The sequence below is a fragment of the Lepisma saccharinum genome, chromosome 4 (genome assembly GCF_977018435.1).
Source record: "Lepisma saccharinum chromosome 4, izLepSacc3.1, whole genome shotgun sequence".
Classification (NCBI taxonomy): domain Eukaryota; kingdom Metazoa; phylum Arthropoda; class Insecta; order Zygentoma; family Lepismatidae; genus Lepisma; species Lepisma saccharinum.
Window position 1 is genome coordinate 56,357,696 of NC_139232.1, and position 24,607 is coordinate 56,382,302.

Here is a 24,607-nt window from a genome sequence, read left to right on the forward strand (position 1 = left end):
CAAATTCCTAACCTATCATTTATTTTACTTCCACTGTTTTCCGAAATAGGTATTCAAGTAATTGCATATCGCCGTGGTCATAATACAGAGGGGCGGCTCAAGATAACATCACAGTATCCCTGATAACATTTTCGCCCGGGCAAGGTGGATTTTTGCCCCCCCCCCCTTCTTTCGACCCTGGTCCTGCCTTCCACCTACCTCCAATAAAAAAAAGACATGATCATGCCCATGTGATATATTTACGGTTTAAATGACGAAAAATATTAAAGCCTTTAAGTGTTACTATTGAAGTATGTAAGACCTTATATGTCTTTCTTTAATACCTACATAAAAACATCAAAATAACAGTAATATCTTGCCTTAAATTGCTACATGATATTGCAATATGCTCATTATGTTGTTATGTAGCAGTAACTTCAATTAATTCTTGTCAACAATTAATCCAACTCTTTTTAAAGCAAATAGCCTCACATCCAGTGGAGGCACCTTGTGGTTGGGATCCCACTTTAAACTGCAAGTCCTGTCCCGATTAGACTTTCCGTGCATAAAGTGGACTTAAAAATAAACTCAAACAAATAGCCTCCCTTATGTAATCAGAAATAAGGTTTTGGCCCTAGTTAAGGGGTACTCACCAGTTTAGCGGTCGCTCTGCCCTTAAGCCACCCCTGATATAACCAGTATGAAAATTAGATGGAAAATAACCCCCCCCCCCAAAAAAAAAGAATTCTGTGTCCTGTGAACTGCAAACTAATACCTCACTTTTGCCAAGGGATCGAATTTCTTCCCCATGTATCATTTTGAAGGAATATTGATTAAGCCTTCAAAAGGAAGGATGAATGATTAGATAAAGAAGGCCTTGATTCTTCAGTGAAGACGTGTCCCGGTATTTGCAAAAGATGTAGACTACACATACGCCATGTGTCGGTACTAAGTTGTTGAAAACATTAAAAATTATCTTTAAGGAATCGAAGACAGGTTATGAAATAGTGAAATGGTATCCGATGATTTTAATTCATGGTCCGTCAAGAATCAAATGTGATTTTTCGTTATTCTAAAATAAGGTAAAACATTTACACGAAGTTTGTTGTTTATATGTAACAACGGATTTGCCATCATTACGATTAATTATATATCTAGAGGCTATCGCTTTATCCAGATTTTTAATTTGGGGAGGTGTAAAGGTCAAACTAGAATGTTAGAGTGGTGTTGCAGGATATTTATTTTTATTTTGCTTGCGTAATGTGCGGTAAAGAAAGAACAAAGTTCACGTTATGCACAGGCCTCCCCGATGGAGCAGTGGTACCGTCGTCGCCTTGTAATCAAGGGATCCCGGGTTCGATTCCCGGTGGAGGCGCATAGTGGTTCGTATCCCACTTTTAGCTGTAGGTCCAATCCCGATTAGCCTTACTGTGCATAAAGTGGACTTAAAACACCAAATCAATCAATCAAACGTTATGCACAGAATCTAATGGAGTTTGAATCTACAAATTAAAATATAATTCGTGGTACTGAAAATAAACCTCACCATGAATCGGACCTGAAACCTCTGAATTATCTACCAGGGATATTCATATGTATAATAAATTGAAACCACTGTGTATTTTTGAATTTAATGTTGCAATTGTTGTTCTGTCCCGTCCCAATAGTTTAAGGAATAGGAATGAATGACTGATATATTAAGTTATCTTGACTGACACCGACAAGTGTGTTCGTTTTTTGCGTCCATCAATGTTGGTTTATCATTTATTCTCGTTGCCATGGTTGGTGTTAAAGAAAGGTGTAAAGGCAAGGTAAAATAAGCAAATTACAAAAAGAAGCAGAACAAATATGTCTGCACTTCTTCAACTCAACTCATTGCACCACCAGTCACCCCAAAATAAATGCCAACTATTTTCTATTCGTAATTTCGACCTTTTCATCGAAATAGTACCTACTTCGGTTACAGCTACACAAATCACTAGATGGTCACCTTGATTTAATATTTCAATTTCGGCTAGCAATTAGTTGTTTTCTTTTTATCCATTCTATTCAGTCTATATAAAAATATATACTCTTATCATTAACATTTTATGAGGTAATTGTTTTTAATTTTACTAATATTGCTTCATGCTAGAAATTAACTTTTGTGTGAAAATCATTTCTATTACTATTCATCATTGAAGAAAAAACAAGGATAGTAAAACAATATGCATTTAGTTTGTAAATAAATAGTAAGATAAGAATATTCTGTCAAAATAACCTTCGACTAGCCCAGTGAATCATAAAGAGTTGGAACGAGTCGGACCCAATCCTTCGCTCATACAGCTGACCTATCCGCGATCAATAGGAGCTGCGCATGGCTGCACGAGATTCATAGTGACGTCACTTATTTCCCATCATGCACGTTCGGAAAATGGCAGATTGCGGTAGTATGTAGAGTTTACATTCTGTGCGTTTTGCGGGTAACCCGATCTCATTCCCTCCTGGTTCCCTAAAATACTTTAACTGGGATATTTTCGAGTGAGAGAGGACACGCCTGCTAAGTGTGGAGTGCCTTTATTATAATTAGTGTCCGTATAGTACTTGTAACAATTTATCGTACGCGAACTGCTCACTGCTTGCCGTAGGTAGAAATGGTAGCCATCTTGCTGTAAGTTGTCACTTGCATTCATGGGATTTTTCGTGAAATAATTTGTTGTTATTTATGCACGGTTTTAAGTTCCAACTCAAGTTTACGAAGCTGTAGTATACAGGTTCCTTTGTAAGCATTTAACCATGTCTGGTGAACAGCGTCCGGAGCGTGAGTTTCCAGCAGAGGACAGTATTAAAGTGGTGTGTCGTTTCAGACCACTGAATGACTCTGAAGAAAAAGCTGGTTCAAAATTCATTGTGAAGTTCCCAGCGGGCACAGATGACAATTGTATATCCATTGGGGTAAGTAATTTTTCATTCTAACAATATGCGTAAAATTGTATGGTTTGCGGTAAAGCATTTATGTCGTCAATACCGCTTACTGTTGATATGCGGCTAGGGCGTTGGTGAGTCACACTGCTTATTGCTCAGCTGATTCGGAGTAGTAGATTTTTATATATACTTGTGTATTTATTTATTTAAGTTCCTAAGTAAAAAAGTTTTCCGTTGTGATATATTAATTTTACGATTCCATTATGGTAACTGTGCTCTCGAAAGTTTACTGAGGCGTGTCGTGCTTATGTGCACGTAGACTAAACACATGCTCGCTGTGAAGATTAATTGGTGGAAGGTAGAGAGTTCAAGTTCTAAACATTTTACTTTTCCAAGTGTTCCGCTTTAATGATTTAAGAAACTGTCAGGCCTTTAAATTGACAACTACCCTATCAATAGTTGATGTGCTTGTATATGGGGATGAACTGGGTGCATGTTAACAATTTTGTAGTCATGCGTCAAGTTATTTTCCATATAGGCCTACTCCGAAATATACATGCGTGTCGCCTGAGTAGTATTTTGGAGACTGTACTTATTTTAGCTCAGTTTTACAATGGAGATTGAGCTCGACAGTGTTTCACTAATCTCCATCATGTGACAAAGCAGACGTAAAAAAAAAGAAGAATTAAGTGAACTAGGGTAAGATTAAAAGTAACTTTTCATTTAATGTTTCTTGAAGTAATTATATATCAAAATGAAAGGATCATCATTTGCGATAACAAAGTATCTGCTTTATGCACACAGATGAGCTAATTGGAGTTGGCTTTACAGTTTAATTAAAAAAATCTTAAAGTTTGATAAGTTACAGTGAAAAATGCGTTCACAATGAATTTAATCTTCAGCTCATGTTTATGCTGCTGTTGGACTAGGCTATGTATATTGAAAGAAAAAGCGGGGATGACAGGCTACTCAGCTTAACATCAGTGTAATTTTCTAAAATCTTAACTTCTGCAATATTGCTATTCAACCTTTGGAGCGAATTTACAATACCGGACCCCTCCCCGATTTTTGTAATATATTGCATACTCACTAATTGAGGTTTCCTAATCACGAATTTGAAGTTAAAATTTTGGGGGTCACGTGTAGAAATTGCAAAATAAGCTAAATTGAGTGGTTCGCGATCGGAACAGAAACCCTGGATTTCTCCACAAAAACAATGGTTATTTCAATATTTTAAGTTTTAGAAGAAAATTTTAACTGTTTGCCTAACCTTACCATGAATGGTTTGTGGGGCACAGTCAGTTTCGTAGCACTATACCGCGTTTGGTAGAACCTGTCCCCTTTCCCGCGCTAGGGAGCGCTCGAGAGTTTCGGTGCCAATGAGAAACGAGGAAAAAAGCGTCTGCTGGGCAGCGAGGAGCGAATGAAAGCCAGAAGAGAGGCGCTTACGTAGACGCTGTTGCGACGTTGTGTATTTTAATTGGCTGCCTGGCTTTGACTTTCCCCAGCACGGAGAAAAGGGAGCGACCAGCTAGCGCGGGAACCGGGACAGGTTGTAACAAACGCGGTATAGAGCGAGAAATTTTAACTACACAATCCTGATCAAGTGTCCTGAATTATTGACTATGCGAAATATGAACGAATGCCCTGTATTATTAATATGTACCCAACTAAAAGTTACTATTTTACAAATTCTTCACGTCAATTAACAATTTCAATACGTCATCCCCACTTGTTAACCTCAGATACTTCATCGGGACTACGTATTTCATGAGTATAAGAACTAGGATAGAAATTACGGAAGGGTCCGGTATTGTAAATTCTTACCCAACCTTTTTTGTATGGACACCACTGTTTTCACCAGGTGGTGAACTTAGCATATGGGGCTATTTTCACCAGCTAAAGCAATTACCTAAATCATACCACAATGTTGTCACCAGAAATTACATAACCAGGTGTTGGGATGTATTTACAGAAATAATTTTGGTACTAATTTACTATGCTTCGGGCACATTTCTTCATTTTTACAGAAGAAACTACTTACCGTAATAAGTTTCTGTAGCATTGTCTAACATCGGAAAGGTGTTCTTTGTTGTAAATTAATTCTCAGATGGACAATAGCCTTTGGCGTGTACACCTTTGTGCATCATCATGCATCGTGATTGTGTTTTGTTCATGTTCATTGGATATCCAGTGTTTCGAACTGCCTGTGTTTGCAACAATAGTTAGAAACATGATGTGTTGTGGATGCGTGGTGAAATTTGTACTGGGTGTGGAAGATCCAGTGGATTTTTTAATTTAATTGAACACTGGATCGTGAAAAAAGGAGAGGAATGTCGAAAATGTGGCAGCGAATGTAAGCTACTCGTTAGAAGAAATGGGCTGTGGGTATATGCCTAATATGACGTGTCGTGGATACATGGTGAAATTCAGGAAAGTTTTCCGTATCCTGGAAACTGATTTCTTCAAATTTAAAAGTTAAGGGCTCATTTGGGAGCAGGTGCCTCCGGCCAATTTCTAACATACCTTTAACAGGGACTATAGAGAAAGCCAGAGCAGGACCACGGGTAGAGGGCGGTAAGTCAATTATCCCAGGGGCAGAGTTCGGATTCTGTGGGAAATTTGGACTCAAAAATTTCAAACTAAAATAATTTTTTAGTTTCAATTTCCCACCGATTCCGGGATGGATAGCCCCAAAAACCATTCATGCATAGTGCCACGAAACATTTCAATTTTCTTCGTAAAACAGTTCAAAAAAGTTTTTTAAAAAATTGGATCAGATTAGCGTTGTTCACAGGTATTGCTTGGGTTCCGAAGGTTGAAACACTGTATAATGAATGAAAATCGACAAAACACAAACATGACGTGCGATTATGTAGGAAGGTACACACACCATATTGTCTCGGGCAAGCGAAAATACTACAAGAAAAAAGTACTCGTAATGTGCAAAATTGCAATTACTTTGATAAAAAGAAAAGTCAAAACACCTTAAGGAATGTTCAGCGAAGCAGGTAGGTAAGTACGAGTGTCAAAAATTGACGAAATGAAGAAGTTATAGGTGTCAGATGGATAGTACATTTTTAACCATAATTTTAATGCTAATAGCCCTAAATCTGACCTGCCTAACCTACAACGAAAGCATTTAAAAACTTAATACACCTTCATAGTTGCATCATGTGACATTAGAAGTACTAGCACCTTGTGGTATTTTTCAAATTCCATGGTGTGCAGAAGAAAAAGTACCCAAAATGAAAATAAATGCACACATCCGTGTAGCAGGCCAAGTTAGATTGTCGAGGGGCTGTTCACCCACTGTACCCTTCGAGAATCATGTTGAATTTTTCATAATCAACAAATTTAGGTGTTTTACATAATGTAAAATATCATGCAAGAGTGGAGATATTTGATCCCAAAGTATGCACGCATAAATAAAAACTTACCATTTCGGAGTACTTTCGCGGCATTTTGTTAGTAAAGCAGTTTGCATGCACACTGAAATAGCAGAAGAACATGTCAAAAATAACTGTATCAGTTCCAAATCTAACAAGGCAACATTTATCAGCTGTTGGTGGAATGTTGTGTTGGATGTTATTCACTTGCACGAAGCCATCCTGCTGTTCCGCTTCACGGTAAGGTAAGAGACGTACTTTAGGCTACTTTGCAATAACACATTTCCGAGAGCTGAAAATGTTCATAAACAACAAAATCTTCATAATCGATGAAAATATTTCCTGGATGGGGTACAGAGGATCACGGGTATCATTGTAAGTCATAAACATTTACAGGTTAAATTCTGGTGAATATAGTTAAAGAACTAGCTTCACCGCCTGGTGAAGATAGTCACTCTGTTTTTTTTTTTATTGGTTGCAGACCAAGTGTACAAGATCTATACAATTAAGACTAGATTTTGTCATTGTATTAGCTCAACCATGTATCATCTTAATTTATTTATATGTAGATAGGGTGGTACCCTTGACCCTCAGTACCCCCTCGAGAAAGTGAAATATTTTGATGGTTATTGAAGATTACTTTGTTCATGAACGTTTTCAGTTTCATTAGCCTGCAGAAAGAAATGTAGTAAGGTAAGTCTGTTACCTTAGCATGAAGCAGAACAGCCTGAAGGCTTTGGACAAGTAAATATAGCACCTGGCACGGCATTCCACAACAACAGCAAATGGGATGTTGATTACTGTTTTATAAATGTAATGAAAATAAAGTAAACCAAACACAAACAACTGAAGAATTAAGAAATCAAAATAGAATTGAAATTATCATTACATTATTGGTGTTTATAATTTTACAGTGCCAGGTTTGGTGCTGATAGCAATTTGAGTATGCATACCACCGCTTTTTAATATTAAAAAGTGCCAGGAGTAGTCTGATGTGACAGGTTTTTACTTCCATGGACCATATTTTGGGATCAATTCCCAGTTATTTGTGTTTTCCACATGCTGGAACTAATTTCATATTATGTAAAGCATCAAAATCTTTCGATTAACCAAAAATCAACGTAATTCTCTAGAAGATTCAGTGGGTGAACGTCCTTAACAGGGTTCCCTAAAGTAAAAAAACTTATTAACTTCAGCATTTGCACTATTTGGTGCTGAGAGAGAATGAATGTCTAAAGTATATGAATTGACTTTAAATAGTCCCAAAATGCATTCTTCTAAGGTTCCAATTTTCTTCTACATTAATTCCCACTAGTCTGATACTTAGTCTCTTGTCAATGGAAAATACATTGTCCATGGGAAGTGTACATGCTTACATAAGGTAATGTTTAAGTTGTTTTTTTTAGTAGTACCACAGAACATGCTGCACTTTCTCATTCGTTGACACCATGTTGATTCAGATCTTCGCGACACCACATGCAACGGCACACAAACGTTTGAAAAGTCTGGTTTCGTAACATCATAGTTTTTACAATACAATTTTCCTTAATCTGGGAAAAACCCATTATTTTGTACTTGCAATCCTATCATTGGGTAGTATATATGTTGCGTGATAAAGTTACTTTAATATGAGTGTATTTGATTTTCAATTATGTTTTAATTAATTCTGGCTTTTTTCTGGTGAAAATGAAGTAAATTTTATCCCATTTTATGTAAGGTGACATGTAGGGATTGGTGATATTGCGATATATCTTTAAGAAAATATTGTCACAGATGATATGGTATATTTTTTCCATATCGTGATATCAGCTATATATCATCTCCATGATATATATTGCTAAAATATCGTGTCATGCCACCTGAGAAGAAACTATTTTAAGCTTTCACACTGTGTGATGTGACATGCTGTACATGTTGGTTGTCACTTGAACCACCTATTTTTTTATATTTTTTTTTCAAATAGTCTGTTGGCTGTGCGTGTTTTTCTACACTTATTATATATTATTTTGAAAACAGAAAGGCCTTCAAACATACATCAATGGTTTAAAAAATTGAAGAATGGAATCGCAGTGAAAATTCATTGGTACATATCTGAGAGCTGCTTGGAATTTGGTTTCCACATATTTATGATTAAATTGAAAACAGGCATTATATATTGAAAGTAATTCTTATGTAATATAACTGGACAATTCTGCTGATAGCTAATGTTGACTCTCCACTTTTTAAGATAATTTGATTCTCTTTGGCATGATTAAATTTTCAGAATTTGTGTTTCAGTGAAATCAGGAAATTCTAAGTTGTATTTTTGATAACATATGATTTTCATTAGCAAACTAAATGCATATAGTGTATTTTCACAACTTTGTTCCTGAAGTTCAGATTTTTGTTAAAGTTATTTGTCTACTGTATCTTGACAATCAATACTGATAGAACATGTTAACTGACACATTGATAAAGAATTGTTTTTTCCTTTGGTAACAACTGATTACCATTCCTGAAAACATTTTTTTTTAACTATTGTATTAAAAACTGCGCAAATGTTAGTCATTCTGTTGATCATTCATGATCTAACTAGACTTTAACACATTTTTCCCACATTGTATGCGTTTTTGGCTTGCTGTTTCTTCAAATTTGATAGGCCTATTATCAATTCACTTGACGGGGAACTCAAAAACAGTTCTTCTATCAACCTTTTCAACAAGCAGCCTGTATCGTATGTCACTTGAATACCAGCGAATTGACTGCAGACTTATACAGTGAGTGTGTTTGTTCTCAAGGGACACGTGTTGGCTATCAGTTCAGTGTGGAAGTGGAAGACCATTTACACAAACTGTGTTGATTCACTAACGCATATTTGGATGTGGAAAGAATATCTTTACATGAGTGTAAACTCTCAAAAACATTGTTCTACTTAGGTTTTATTTTATTTTTAGACTATCAATTTTTCCAAACTTTGTTGCATTATTAGACAAATCTGTTTGTACAGAAGAACTTTCAGAGATTTGGAAGTAGCATATAAATTCCTCTGTACGAAATTCATCTTGAATTGAGGTGAACATATGTTCTGTTGGCTAATGTCAAAGCTGGCAACTTCAGTTTGGTGTTGCTTTGAAAAGTTTGATTTTCTAATCTTAATGTATTTTATTGCTGAAAAATATTGTGTGGAATTTTCAATTCAGTTTAACTTTGCACATAAATTTCGTTGTTAATGTTTTGATATTATTAAATGGCACTGTTGCCTGACAGCTTTTCTTGTCTTGAAATAATATATTTTTGGTAGGAATGTAGAACTTCTATGACAAATACCAGCTTTTCATTTGTGAATTAAGATCAGCATCACTTTTAAGGAATATAAACACAATTTAAGGCTTTGTACTTGGTTTTCAGTACAGCACTAAATTATTGTTCCTCTTTAATTATTTTTTTAAGACTGATTTTACAGCGGTTTGTAAAATGATCAGTTTGAAGTTAGTTCATGTATACAGGTTGTGTGTGTGTTCAAATTCAGGGAACTGACAAGAATCATACATACAATTGGCTGCAAGTACAGTTTTATTATTTCCATATGTGTGCTTATTTTTCTATTTCTTTTTCTGCAGGGAAAAGTTTATCTGTTTGATAAAGTCTTCAAACCTAATGCTACACAAGAAAAAGTCTACAATGAGGCAGCAAAGTCTATTGTTACAGGTATAGTGCTTTCTTAAAACTGTATTTTTTGCATGCATGTTTGCCATTCGCATGATTGAAGAGACAAGAACCTATGTGGTGTGAATGGAGTTAAGTTCCATGTGAAACATTCAATCAGTTTGGATCATTCTGTGTCAAATTATATAGCCATTCAACCTTTACACACCGGCCCCTCGCATGCATGTATTTTCATTCACGCCGGTGCCTTTTCAAACTTGCCATGAAGTACAAAAAGAATAGTCTAATAGAACTAATTGTCATGTATAGATGAAATCAGTTTTGTTTTCTTTCTTAAAGACAGGACTTTTTAGCGGAGATAAAATTTATACATTGTGCCTTCCAATAATTAGTGTTCAAGCAAGAACAAGAAAGTTTAATTTTTTTAAAAAAAATAACACAAAAATCCTCTTTAAACAAAATTAAAGAGACATTTTTTTTATGGGTGTCAGATACTGCTGCCTTCCCTTAAATGAGCAAAGTATTGTTGTATTCATTTGGATGTTACATGTAAATTATTATCAAACCCACAACCATATTTCATGGGGCATGGTCTGGTCTCCTTGAATACTGTACTAGGTACATTAAGAATTAATGACAATCAGAAAGTTTTTTTCCTTTGCCTGGTACGGTATGGTTTTGCAATAACATAAATGCGACCTTTAAATATAGAGCATATCCATTTCTCATCAGGGCTCATGTCTTGTCTTCAGCCTCCTATGGTTCCATTTTCAATTTCGGGCTCATGTTGAAAAACTACTTTGAAACCAACTCATTCATTTTTTTTTATTTATCCCTACAGGGAATTTGGCTGGGTGGGGGGAGTTGTCTAAATTTCATATAAATGTATGGTTCCATGTTTTCAACAAATTCTAACCATTGAACAAGCAGGATGAGGATAGCGAATGATTCCAAATTTTTTGTCAGGAGTGTTTTTGCAAACTTTACACTCCTGTATCTCTTGGACATACCTGGGGTTTAGCCTGTCACACACCATCAGTCCTGTCAGATGGGCAACAAGCTTGGAAAAGTCACCATTTTTGTAGTAGTGTACTAAAAGTAGGTTTTTAAAAAAAGAAGAAAGGAAAATCAAGAGGTTTTAAATTTGTTGTGGACGGACTATACTTCAATTTAATACACTGAGCATTACTGGTAATTACGGTAGAAATATTATATTAAATACTCTAGGGAAAGGTCATGTTTTGAACTATTTTCATGTAGAATTCTGCTACAGTAACTGGCTATACGGATTTCCTACCTGTTGCAATTTATGGGTCATGTTTGGTAGATATTAAATTAGTACAAATTACTAAAATTTACTATAATTGTTATGATTTATGAAAAACTAATCTGTTAACCGTAAGTCAATCCTTCTGTTAATCACTCTTACTTGTGAAGTAAACATTCTAAAAACTTGGTTAAGTGGGATTCTAAGTGTGATGTTAGCTAAAATGTAGTGACCTATATATGAATTGCCTTAATGACTGTAGTCTGGAAAAGACTGAATTTTATCTTATGGAATTGTAGACATCCCGTTACATATTGAAAATGTTTTCAAGAAGTTGTATTACGATGTATTATTTTCTTTCAAAGATTTGTTCCAGATAACCATTCTTAAATGTGAGAAAATGCATATCAGTTGTAACCTATATTAAAAAATATTTCTATTAAGAACACAATAAAAATATATTAAAGCTATTTTACTTACGTATTTGTGAGTCTACTCCTTGGGTGAAAGGGACATAGTTTTTTTTTCTGATAATTTTTTTACCAGTCCTACCTGTCCAACCTTTCCTTGTATGATATAACGACGCAGCATGGCAGTATTGCATGCTTAAAGAACACCTGAAGAAGGGGGCAGTTGCTTCCCTGAAACGTAGCTAGCTCAAGGAGTAGACTCACAAATACATAAGTAAAATAGCTTTTATATGATATTTTAATATAATTATTTTTTAATATTTAATATTGTAAGTAATACACTTCAAATCCAATATGAATTCAAGTTGTAACCTACTGTATATTTCGGTAATGTTCATTTGTAGATTTCAGTAACAACTACTTAATAAATATTCTAGGAGTTTTCGAAAAACTCCCAACAAGCCCCAATCCACATGCAAAAACACTATATTGAGGAAGGGGTCCCGGGTTCGATAGCCAGTGGAGGTACATGGCACAGTGGTTCGGATCCCACTTTAAACTATTGGTCCAGTCTCGATTAGCCTTAAATTTTGAACTTAAAACAACAAATCAATCAACTATTTTGAGGCCAGTCTGCTAAGTGTTAAAAATCTAATTTCTTAAAGGATCAAATGTAGTAAATCTGGAGAAACTCGGATGATGGGTCACATTTTTTTTACTTTCTCTGCATGATCTGATTTGGAATGACCCTTTTATAAAATCACTGTATTCTGTGAAAATCCAGAGTGAAATCATTCTGTAAACTAAAATATGACTCTACTTAGGAATAAGCATGTATTCTTGTGATTGGATTTCACGCTGGTTGCAGTAGTTTACAAAGTTTGTACTGTCATGTTGTTTTTTGTGTTTTGTTTGTATGTGTGTATTATATAATTTTTCAAAACTAACTTTACACATATATGCCTAGGTTCCATCCGTTATAGTTTTTAAAGCTGTATTGGATATAAATTTATTTGGTTAATCTGAACATTCTTTTCCTTATTTCAGATGTATTGTGTGGATACAATGGAACCATATTCGCTTATGGTCAAACCTCATCGGGAAAAACCCATACCATGGAGGGAGTTATTGGAGAGACTGGCAAGCAGGGTATTATTCCTCGTATTGTCAATGACATTTTCAACCACATCTACGGGATGGAGGAGAATTTGGAGTTTCACATCAAAGTTTCATATTTCGAAATCTACATGGACAAAATTAGGGACCTCTTAGATGGTAAGTAGTTGTTAACATGTTCATTTCTTTATATAGTATAGTTTCTTGTATTTACATTTAAAGAGATGATACAGTCCCCACAATTATAGATATATCCTACTAGTTATAGGGTACCAATCAAGAATTTGTAACAGTCAAAAGAAAGGTACCCTTATGTGCATCTCTCCATGTTAATTGTTGATTTGTTCCACAAATACAAAGTCAGAATTTAGTGAACTCTTAGCTCTACACAATACACTCCATGGCGAAAAAGTATCACACCTAGTGATAAAATCTAGTATTTTCTTTCAATCCGTATGTTTTTATTTTTTTTAAAAAAAAAAAAATTGACACTTTTGCATACTACATAATTTTAACATTTTCTGGTATTTTACTTACTCTAACAATGAAGGTAATAATGAAGAAATCAACAAAGGAAGCCATTAGTTGATTAAATTGTTAAGCTGTATGGCCTTTATTGCCTTCCGCTATAGTTTAGTTACGTTTGTTTGGTCTGATGTATAGTTCAATTGTTACATTTGTTTAGGGAATGGTTTCATAACCTCGCTGGAAGGTTTCTTGATGAGAAGTCTTCCTTCTTGCTCACAAAAAGTACAGTAAATCGAAATGGGTAGAAAGCACATTATTTTGGCCACCTAATTCACCAGACATGAACCCAATAGAAATTCTATGGCACGTAATGCCAATGCATCTCCTGAACAAGAACTTCTGTAATCGACGGGAGCTCATTGAGGCACTTGTTAATATCAGGTACCGAGAAATTGACTCTGAAACTTGTTCCCGTTTAGTTGATACTGTGTGAGCAAGAAGGAAGACTTCTGATCAAGAAACCTTTCAGCGAAGTTATGAAACCAACCCCTAAACAAATGTAACAATTGAACTATACATTAGACCAAACAAAGGTAACTAAACAATAGCGGAAGGCAATAAAGGCCATAAAGCTTAACAATTTAATCAATAACCGCTTTCTTTGTTGATCTCTTCATTATTACCTTCATTGTTAGAGTAAGTAAAATATCAGAAAATTAAGTTACATTATGTACAATTGTCATAATAATTACAAAAAAATGTAAAACATACTAGGGGAGAGTAGGGGAATAAGAAACACATGGGGTAATAAGAAACATGAAAAATTAATATAGCCAACAATTTTAAATTTCTAGCATTGATATTTTTTTCTTGCATAGTTGGTAACCCAATGTACACAGAAAAAAATAATGAGCTCAATTGTGCAATAAAACGAGCACATTGGAAGTGACCCTGCACCCACCCAGCGTCGAATGACATGGTTAATGGGGGGGGGGGGGCCCTGTGTGGTAAAGGTGATCAGGGGCATGATGCTGATCACATCACCCCCACTCATGACCAGATCAAGAAAGTGTGGTGTGTTACCCCCATACGCCTTCATGGCATGGTGCTAAGCACAAGGGAGCACTTTATCTCTTTTTACCTTTACACAAAAATTATAAAATTATTGACAATTTGTTTTCACCTTATGACCCCTATAGGGGTAAAAAGAAACAAGCTGTGTATTTTAATGCATTCTATCTATTAAACTGGCTGGAATAAAAAGATACACTCAACATGTGTATCTTATTTACCCATAAAATTTTGGTGCATAATTTTTTAATATATTTTTGCTACAAAGGAATGAAAATGCTAGAAAATAAATGTAATGGCAAAAGTTTTGATACAGCTCTATATTTTCAAAGCAAAAGCAACTGACATCTTCAAATGCTTATTTCTAATGGTTTTTATAGTAAATTAACAAAGAAAATTATGTTTTTTTTCTTCTCTGCATATAGTGTTTTGATTCTAACAAGGTCTGAGTGGCTTAAAGTAAATGGCCTGTTTCCGTTTAAAGATATAGGGCCACACAAGATAGTCTTTATGTACACTTTGTATGTCTTCATAAGAAGGCCAATTAAACGTACCCAAAGATTATTTGAGGAACTTGATTATGCAGCTGTCTTCTTGAACATTAGTAATTCGTCCCACATACTAGCTGATGCGATAGTAAATGGCATAGTAGTATCTGTTTCACTATCTTCTTGATCTTCATGAAATGACTTCTGCTTGCCATGATGAGAAATCAAAGTGTTATTGATTGTTGCCCAAAGCAAGGGGTAATAGACATCAGTATCTTATTACCCCATTTGCTTTTCATATTTGGGCTAATAAGATACATGACAATAATCACTCTCTATTTTTGTGACAGAAAATTAACAAAATAGGACCAGAAAGTCCTATCTTTTTTTCCAAAGAATCGTGCAAGAAAAGTCAAGAATGTATAATCTGTATTTACTATAGAAAATAGGGATGGGACCGATTAATCGGTACTCTATCGGTATCGGCCGATATAGGCATATCGGTGTATCGGTTTATCGGTAAAATTACCGATTATTTTACCGATCCGATATATCGATTATTTTCTGATAATTTAGTGCAAAGTTCTGCCATTTTGTTGTAATTTTTATGGATAATATACATGCCCTACTTTCTAAAAAAGTAAATGTCTAAATATGCAATTTCTCTTGCACTGCAGTCACCTTGAAACACACATTTATTAAAGAGGTCAGTGAACCTTTCAGGTTCTTCAAGGACTATTTCTAATTTTATATCGGATCGGTAGAATATCGGTATCGGTAAATTTTATATCGGTACTTTATCGTTATCGGCCAAATTTTCATATCGGCCCATCCCTAATAGAAAATAATATTAAGTGTGAAAATGCTACTTTCCGATGGAAAAGTTTCACACAAGCATAAACAAATGATGGAATAATCTTAAACATTGTTTTCAAATTTTTACTTTCACAAATAATGAGAATAAAAAATAAGTTTCTTATTACCCCTGTTTCTTACTTCTTATTCCCCTACTTGAAAGAAAATATTAGATTTTATCACTAGGGGGTTATTCTTTTTTGCCACAGAGTGTAGTAACAAAATGTATAATGAATTATCTGGCTCTGATGTGTGTCTGGCTGTAGGGACAATGATCAGTGTAGCGTAGCATATTGGAATAAATTGATATCTTGGTACCATGTTCTTGTACAATTTGCTATTTAATGTATTGGTCAGTGCTAGCCTATGGCATAGCCATATCTTGGAATATCACAGAATTCCAAATACACCATTAGCTGTTTTACATTGGAATGTACTCAAGAGAAGATAACAAATTAAATTGCATGAACTAAGAGTTATTACACAACGTGACTTAAGAGTTTTTACACAACAGGCTTCTAAAATTTGCCTGATTTCCAAAAATTGTATTTGATGTTGTTGGGTAGTCTGCTGAACGGGAACACTGGATGAAGTTTAATGTAGGCTTGTCAATTGAGATACCAGCTAGATGTGAATTTGATGATGCATTGTTATCATGATAAGCTATTTAGGAAACTACACGGTGCAATAAAATCTTTATAAAGGACTAATTTATAACATTATAATTTCTCATTAATAAGTTGAAAAATAAGCTATAATGGTTAGTTTACTGCTAGGTTCTGATTAGTACCATGAGACATATTGCAGTAAATATAACTCCAACTTGTTTATTACAGTAATGATGTACAGTGATGGACAAAAATAAGTTATAGTTCTGATGACAAATACACACCTGAATTATGACTGCACAATGTTTGCATACATTCATTGGCAGTAATTTCTAGATGTAAAATTTGAATCCAGCTTACAAATAAATATTTTGATTTTACGCATTCTTTTCCACCTGTCAACTTATGAATTTATTAACTTTACCATGATAATCTTGTTGGTCCTTCATTTTCAGATTTGTTATTGACATATGTATATATAAATTAAAAGGAAATATTTAGTTTCTTCTCATAAATTCTATATTTGTAGTACATTGTTGTCTGTATGTTGTAACATCATATTGTTTCATCCTTCTATGAACATTTTTGCAAATTTTACGATTATGTATGTTTTCACTATACTGGTGTAGTGTAAAATTCATCCTTCCTTATAAAAAATAATAAATCTCAATTTCAGTGCATTAAACTAATTTTATCAAACTATATAATCAGCTGTACCAATTAATGCACTAGATTTTTTTTCCCCAGCTAATCAAATATTACACCACCAAAATCAAGAATATAAAATCCATGCTTTTATTGATTTTGCATCATTTGGACATCATTACCATATGGCTTTAACAATGTTCTTTGTTCTTAATTTCAGTATCTAAGGTGAATCTTAGTGTGCATGAGGACAAAAACAGAGTTCCATTTGTGAAAGGTGCTACCGAAAGGTTTGTCTCCAGTCCGGAAGAGGTGTTTGAAGTTATCGAGGAGGGGAAAGCAAATAGGCATATTGCAGTAACTAGTAAGTATCACTGTGTTTATTATATATATATATACTAACTTGTTTGTCTGAAACATTGAATATGAATTTTTTTTCTAATCATTTTGACATGCAGATCATAAACAAAATTCATAAAACGTACATTGGGCAGCATTTTTTTTTTTTGGTGGGGGGGGGGGGTTAGAGTGGATTCATTGAAAATTTATTAAAATTTCAAATTATTTTGTCAGTTCTACAATCTTTTTTATTCTTCTGAATATAAAACTGTTCCTTTTTTTTGTAAAATAAATTTATAAATCCAGTTTCTAATAACGACAGTATGTGTCATTATTATTTGAGTGCCTTTTTACAATGTATTTTTCTGTTTTCATTTCTAGACATGAATGAACACAGTTCCCGTAGCCATAGTGTTTTTCTGATTAACGTGAAACAGGAAAATCTGGAAAATCAAAAGAAACTGTCAGGGAAACTATACTTGGTAGATTTAGCTGGTAGTGAAAAGGTAAGTTTTTACATAATTATCTTAGCAAACGAACTTGAATCATTATTAGTGATATCATTGAAAAATTAGTTACTTATTATTATCAAAGTTATTGTAAAGTGAGTGCCTTTATTAAATTCCGCTGTTACAAATACTTGACTTTCTGAACAGTGAATTAAAATATGTATACACGTAGATATTTCCACTGCTGTAATATACTTTCTTCTTTCTTAATTTAAGCACAGCTTACACCTGAAGCCATATGTGAAACAGTAAATAGCTAATTTTTACATGTGAGATTGGTATATTTGGTTTTAATGTAATATTTCTCAATTGGTCCAAAATATCTTCCTACAGGTCAGTTGTTCTTAACACACTACTCTCTTAACATATTCAGGGGTAGAACACAATTATTATTATTTTTTGGGCAGTTTTCAGTAATGAATGTTCTCTAAGGTATTTTTAGGTCAAGATACAAGATTTTGAACTGAGGTAAATTATTTCTATTCCATTGCTAATTTCTGTGTATTACTATGTTTAAAATAAAGCATGAGCCCATAACTTGAGTAACAAAATTTGCAAACCTTTCCAATTATTATTGCCATTACAATACATATTTTTTTCCCCCCAAAGGTTAGCAAGACCGGTGCAGAGGGAACTGTGCTTGATGAGGCCAAAAATATCAACAAATCGCTTTCAGCTTTAGGCAATGTAATATCAGCGTTGGCGGATGGCAATGTAAGTATGAGCAGTTTTTTATTAAGATATACACAATTTATACTCAAATAATCATAGAACAGACGAGAGATAATTTTGAGCTGCTGGAACAAAAAGATCTTCAAATATAAATGGATTGCACCTGGTGTTATAGTTGTATTGAATTTTGACACTTGCTATTAAACCCTAAATAATTAAAATTGATGTATTGGCGATTGTATCTAGTTGAGATTTGTTTTTGATTGCCAACCAATACTTGATGGAATGTGTATCCACAATTTTTCATTCATTCTGTGTCCATATTTTATGGTAGATGTGAATTTTGTGACGAATGACCACTATTTTATGAAAAGTGTGCTTGTGTCTGCTACATGAGCGACAGTGCCTTTTTAATACTACGTAAGTTTATATTTTTCTTCCTCTCCACTTGGAGGAAATGGGAGTTCAAAAGTAGAGGATTCAATATCTAGGTTTATATAATTTTTTCTTCACTTTGTGGCTTGGAAATATGAATTGATTGATTGATTGGCTTATAAAATTTTTGGGTTTGGCATGTATGGCCATTTTGCACCCTTCTAAAAGCCCATACGTTAAAGTTAAAAAGAGGTGTAAAGATCCCCTTGAGACAGGTTAAAAGTGCAAATTGTAAATGGACCTCCACAGGACAAACACAACATGTTAAGAAAGCTAAGGATAGTGTAAAAACTTCTTCAGAAATGGTGTAAAAGGTCTGCACTTCTCAAAGATCTAAGAACATTTGCTGCGTCGGTTGAGAGTTGAGCCAGTGTCACTTTGAATAAATACCAATAGCAGAACTTTTTGGTTTCACGGTCAGAATGTAGGCCTATCTAACACTTGCAATGCTCCGTTACTGTGGTTAGGTTGCTTGCCTTAAGTTAAAAAATAAACACATTTGGAACAATCATATCATGTCTACTACAGGGTTGCTACGTTACTGGAAAACTGGGAAAAGTCAGGGAATTTTTCATATTTTCTGGAATTTACGTGCATTTTTGAGTTGCAGGAGAACCAGTTACAAAATAACAAACTGTTCATTTCCACTTCCGAATTCGGTTCTTGTGATTCCAGTCCCCCCAATTTCAATTCAGAAACTTGTTCCTCTCGTCATTATGACTTCTAGTCTGTTACGTACAAAATTATGGTTCCTTCGCATTTCGATTCTATATTTATTCACTCTCGGATCTAGGTTCTTGGATTCGTTACACCCGTCCGTTCATTTTGCAACTCGTTCTTGTGAACCTGTTCCAACACTAGAATTTGGAGAGGCATGAGATTTTACCTTAGAGAACAAGATACTCAAGACAAAACCTACGCACCAGCCATCCTCGTAATTTCTTGCTGAAAGAAATGTTGCTTTAGCTGTGTGTGTGGTGAGGAAATTTCCTTTCTTCAAGAACACACCCGTTCAGAACCTGTTCTCTTTTGATACGTGAAGTGGAGCAGGTTAGTTTTCGGACAGTTCATTGGTTTTGGATCTGCAATAACTGTATACTCCTTGAACCAAAGACAGTGTAATACTTTCTGCCTTGAAGAGCAGAATTTCACGTAACTGGCTGTGGTTGATGTCACACTGGACGGGTGCGGATGCGGAGTTAAAGCAAAGGGACTCACTACTTCGTTTCCCCCATGAACCCATTCTGTGAATTTGAGTCCTTCGTTTGCGACACATTCAGAAGCAACCTGATCAACTAGTTCATTTGCTCGTTGTCATAGTTTTTAGATTGCAGAGATGTGTTACACCCGAGAAATTAATGATTTTATGCAGTATCAGTGATGTCATTATTCGAATATGCACATGTGTTGTGCATGTAGAACAAATTTATTTTTTATAAACTGGTGCGAAATAGAGGAATTAAACGTACGCTGGTCACACATCGTTGTTAGGTTAGGAATGTTGGTTTGATGCCGATAGTAATTTTACGTATTTTTTGCGTGTAGAATGGAATTATGCTGAAAAGTGGTGAAAATGGGCCCAAGTTCCTTTTGTTTTATTATGATTTCATCGTGTTACAAATGCAACTTTTACATGGTTCGATTTAGATTTATGTCTGTTAACACATACTGCAGAGTTTTAGCGATTACTTAAGATTTTGTCAATATATGCTTTTGTGGTTAGTTTAGGAAGGTCAGGTTTGGTTGTCTTAGAATTAAAATAAAGACCCTGAATGCACTCTACTAAGGTTCTGATTTATTTCTACATTCATTCCCACTAGTTTACGATACTTACTGTTGCTTGTCAACCGGAGAATACCTTGTCCATGGGAAACGTGTATGCTTGCGCAAGATCATTTTAAAGTTGTTTTTTTCAACATAAGTAACTTTTTTTCGAATCCAAACAGTGCTCGTTATTTTAAGGAAGGTTCAAATTTCGTGTCACAATGATTGCCAATATTCTATGATAATTAGTCTTCCTGCTAGGAAAATTTGAAAAGAATCTTAAAACATTCGGAATGGTTACCAAACATGGGTTGGAATGCGGGATTTTGGAGGAACCGTTGACCCACTGTACCCCATTGAGAATTATGTTAATTTTTTTAATAGACAGATTTCGATGTGTTCCGTAATATAAAATTCGTTCCAGCATGTGGAAAACTCAAATAATGGAGATATTTGATTCCAAAGTATGGCCCACGTATATATTTTTTTAGGTGTATAGTTGGTCACATTCTGAATTTCCGAAATATGTAATATTTTCAATAAATTAAAAAATATAATCATTAACCTTATTGCATACATGACCTAATTTTCTGTTGTTTCTCATTTGTATTGATATAATTGAGGTTGTATACAGGTTACATTGTAAAGCTTTGATATATGCCACATATTTTTTATTGATTTTTTTACACCCACCTTAATTGTAATGACTTAGTGAAAATGGGGGAAGTACAATAGTTATTTATTTTTTCATTGAATAGCATTGTATTAATCACTTGGTAAATTTTCAGCTAATAACTGTGTATATTCATATTCATAATAATTAACGTGCCTGCATATTTAATTGAAAAACATGAGGTTCAAAAGCAAAAATCATGACTACAAACTTGTCTGGAAAAAATTCATTTCTGGTCTGGAAAACCTGGAAAAGTCAGGGAATTTCAAAATCAAAAAATCGTATCTACCATGTAGTAAGTGTCACTTCAGTGAAAATATTGGAACATTTCACTGTAAGACAGTCACGGTGCCATGCTGCACACTTTGGGAACCACTGGCCTTACAGATTACAGATGCCTATACTCAAACATTGAAACAATTTAAATTTGTTTGGAATATTTACAAGCATTTGAACTGTACATAACTTTGAGTGTAAGGTTACCACAATACTAAAATAACTCATTTACTAAGAAATTTTCCACAAGATATTGGTGCAAAATAAATGTACAATTGTGAATTTTGCATAATTTCCAGTATATTTGCAGTGCGAGACACCCATGCTCTGGAAAATTATTGGCTGGTATCTGTAGTTGAATGCCAACCAATCCATAGTATCAGCATGGTCCTAATATAAATATCAGATTTTGCATTCAATTCCGTCCCAACATAGAAATAACAAAACTAGTCATGAATCATTTTAGTTACTTGGGCAAGATTCACAGTATCTATTTTAACTGAAATGATACATGACTGTAGTTTTGTTATTTCTATGTTGGGACGGAATTGAATGTAAAATCTGATAACATAAAATTGGAGTTCCACTATATTAAGTGTTTTTATTGTGTTTGAAAAAATGTATAAAGTAAGTGCTGTAGTTACTTGCAAAAAATATGAGACTGTCTGTATGATTCTTTGTCATGGAATACTGAACACAAATTGAGTGTGAAGTAATGATGTAAGGGAAATGTATATTTTTACAAAATTAGTGATTGTTATAGAATTTTGTAGTTCACATCATTCTGCTTTTTTCCAGAAAACTCACATTCCATATCGTGACTCCAAACTTACCCGTATACTTCAAGAATCACTTGGTGGTAATGCAAGGACAACAATTATAATTTGTTGTTCACCTGCATCCTTTAATGAGTCTGAGACAAAATCCACATTAGAGTTTGGAAAGAGGTATGGAAAGATGCATTTCATTTTTTTTATATCACTTAAAAATTTTGTGTATACAACCAATGTTTTCACAATCATCTCAGATTTTAACAACATATTGCAACTTTTTTTAAAAAAATCAGAGCTTAATATATTTGTGTAGTGTATTGTAGATTTTCAAATATTTGATTGAAATCTTAAATTGTAATTTTAATATTTCAGGGCAAAGACCATCAAGAATGTTGTAACCGTGAATGAGGAGCTGACTGCTGAGGAGTGGAAACGCCGGTATGAGAAAGAGAAGGAAAAGGTAGCTCGTTTGAAAGGAAAACTTGAGAAAATGGAATCTGAATTAAATAGGTATGTATCGCACTTTCAGAAGTGCATCTTACAATAGAGTATAGTCATGCTATTGTGGTTGAGCAAGTGATGTACAGGGTTATCCAAATTAATGTACACAAGAAGTGGGATAAAGTTTTGGATCGTCCTGCATATCAGAATTATTCCTTAGAATCATTTGTGATGGGAATTCAAAGTCTTGTGTAGAAATGAGTTCTTAGGCTTATATTTTTTGGAATGTAGTAAGGTGCTTATCCTAGGGCTGAGCTGATACTCTCACCGATACCAGTATTTGTAAAATTTGATTTTAAAATAATAAAGGCTAGTTACAGTGTCATACTAACTCATCACATCACAATCCTTTAACAGCATTAAATGACTTCCAAATTATTCTCATGTAGCATTACAATACTTTAAAATGTCTTGGCCTCCCCATTGGCGCAGTGGCAGCACCTTGTAATCAAGAGGTCCCAGGTTTGATAGCCTGTGGAGGCACAGTGGTTCGAATCCCACTTTAAACTGTTGGGCCAGTCCTGATTAGCCATTCTGTGCATGAAGTGGACTTAAAATAACAATTCAATTTAAAATGTCTTGCGGCATTTGGTATTTTTTATGTGAACTTCTCTGTGGACCCAGAGGGTGCAAGGAAAGAGGGTTTTGAGAAGACTTTTTAACGTGTTGCAGTTACATGCACAAAGAAAAAATCAGTAGATTGTTTGACTTCTTCAGTTTCATGTACACATTATTTATTCTTGTCGTTTGGGTTAACCTGGAGAGGGAGAAAAGCAACATAAAATATATGCAAATACAGTTGTTAAAATAATGCCTGTTTATGCTGAATTATTTTCCTGTAGTTTACGGTTATTACAAGCATAAGAAAACAGTTTTTCTTTGTGACGTTTCAGGAGAACACACGCTCCTTTCATCAGACATTTATTTTCATTTTGACTAAAGATACAGTTATAACAATGGTTAGTAATTTTTTATAATGGATGTTGTCAATGTTACATTGTTGTAATATAGCAACTTAACTGTGAAAAAAAGCAGTCTGTTTTATTTTTATTTCAGATTTTTTTTAATAACTGTAAACTACAGTCAACTCTCGATTCTACGACCCCGGGTATAACGACCCTCTCGAAGTAACGACCCTTTTCCCGGGAACCGTGAAAAATTTAGAAAAAATTAGAAACATTTGGAAAAAAAAGTTGAAAAATTGAAGGAAATCGGCCGAAAAATGCGTTGTTTTTTCCTCCACTCATTCCCTTTACGAGCGCTCTACCGCTCACAATTGGGTCTGAACTAAAAATAGACACCACCACACCATGCTTGAGTGATATCCAATAGCACTTGACCTCTGCCCCCCCCCCCCCTCCTCAAGCGCACGAATGTTACCCCGCACCCGACAGCCGCTACTCAACGCGCCAGGCTTGTTTTGCCCCGCTTTCTCTTGGATACGCGAGAAGAGAAGATCGAATGTGCTTGGATGTTATTTTAAATCGACCTTGACTTGTTTCCTTGTCCTGAGAGATGCTGAAAACTCGCAGGTGAGGTGGGGGGGGGGGGGGAGCAGCCCGATATGACAGCTGGACTTGCAGTCTTTGCCAATGTGTATGGAGGGTCAAGCTCTTTCATCGATAAATACATCACCTTGGTCCTTGAGAGATAAGATCGCAGGAATGTTCCAAAATACAGATGCATGGCACCTGGAAGTCTGGCCCATCTGTCCAGCTCTGACCTAGATTTCCCGCGAGTGAGCAACTCTCTGCCTTGTATCCGACAACTTCCAGTAACCGCTTTCATTCAAAACGTGTTCTTTGTTCCCTACAACACTT

General features: G+C 34.8%; 1 protein-coding gene across 4 annotated transcripts in view; it reads left to right on the plus strand.

Moving 5' to 3' along the window:
* The first annotated feature begins 2,379 nt into the window (after window positions 1–2,379).
* The window catches only part of Khc (kinesin heavy chain), a 59,705-nt gene continuing 37,477 nt past the window's right edge, over window positions 2,380–24,607 (plus strand). For all 4 annotated transcript variants that reach the window (XM_083120530.1, XM_083120533.1, XM_083120532.1 and 1 more), the window contains exons 1-8: window positions 2,380–2,913; window positions 9,872–9,959; window positions 12,642–12,869; window positions 17,066–17,209; window positions 17,566–17,690; window positions 18,303–18,407; window positions 22,312–22,460; window positions 22,659–22,796. In XM_083120530.1, coding sequence (XP_082976656.1) covers window positions 2,755–2,913; window positions 9,872–9,959; window positions 12,642–12,869; window positions 17,066–17,209; window positions 17,566–17,690; window positions 18,303–18,407; window positions 22,312–22,460; window positions 22,659–22,796 — 1,136 coding nt within the window. In that variant the 5' untranslated portion in view covers window positions 2,380–2,754. The remainder of the gene's footprint in view (window positions 2,914–9,871; window positions 9,960–12,641; window positions 12,870–17,065; window positions 17,210–17,565; window positions 17,691–18,302; window positions 18,408–22,311; window positions 22,461–22,658; window positions 22,797–24,607) is intronic.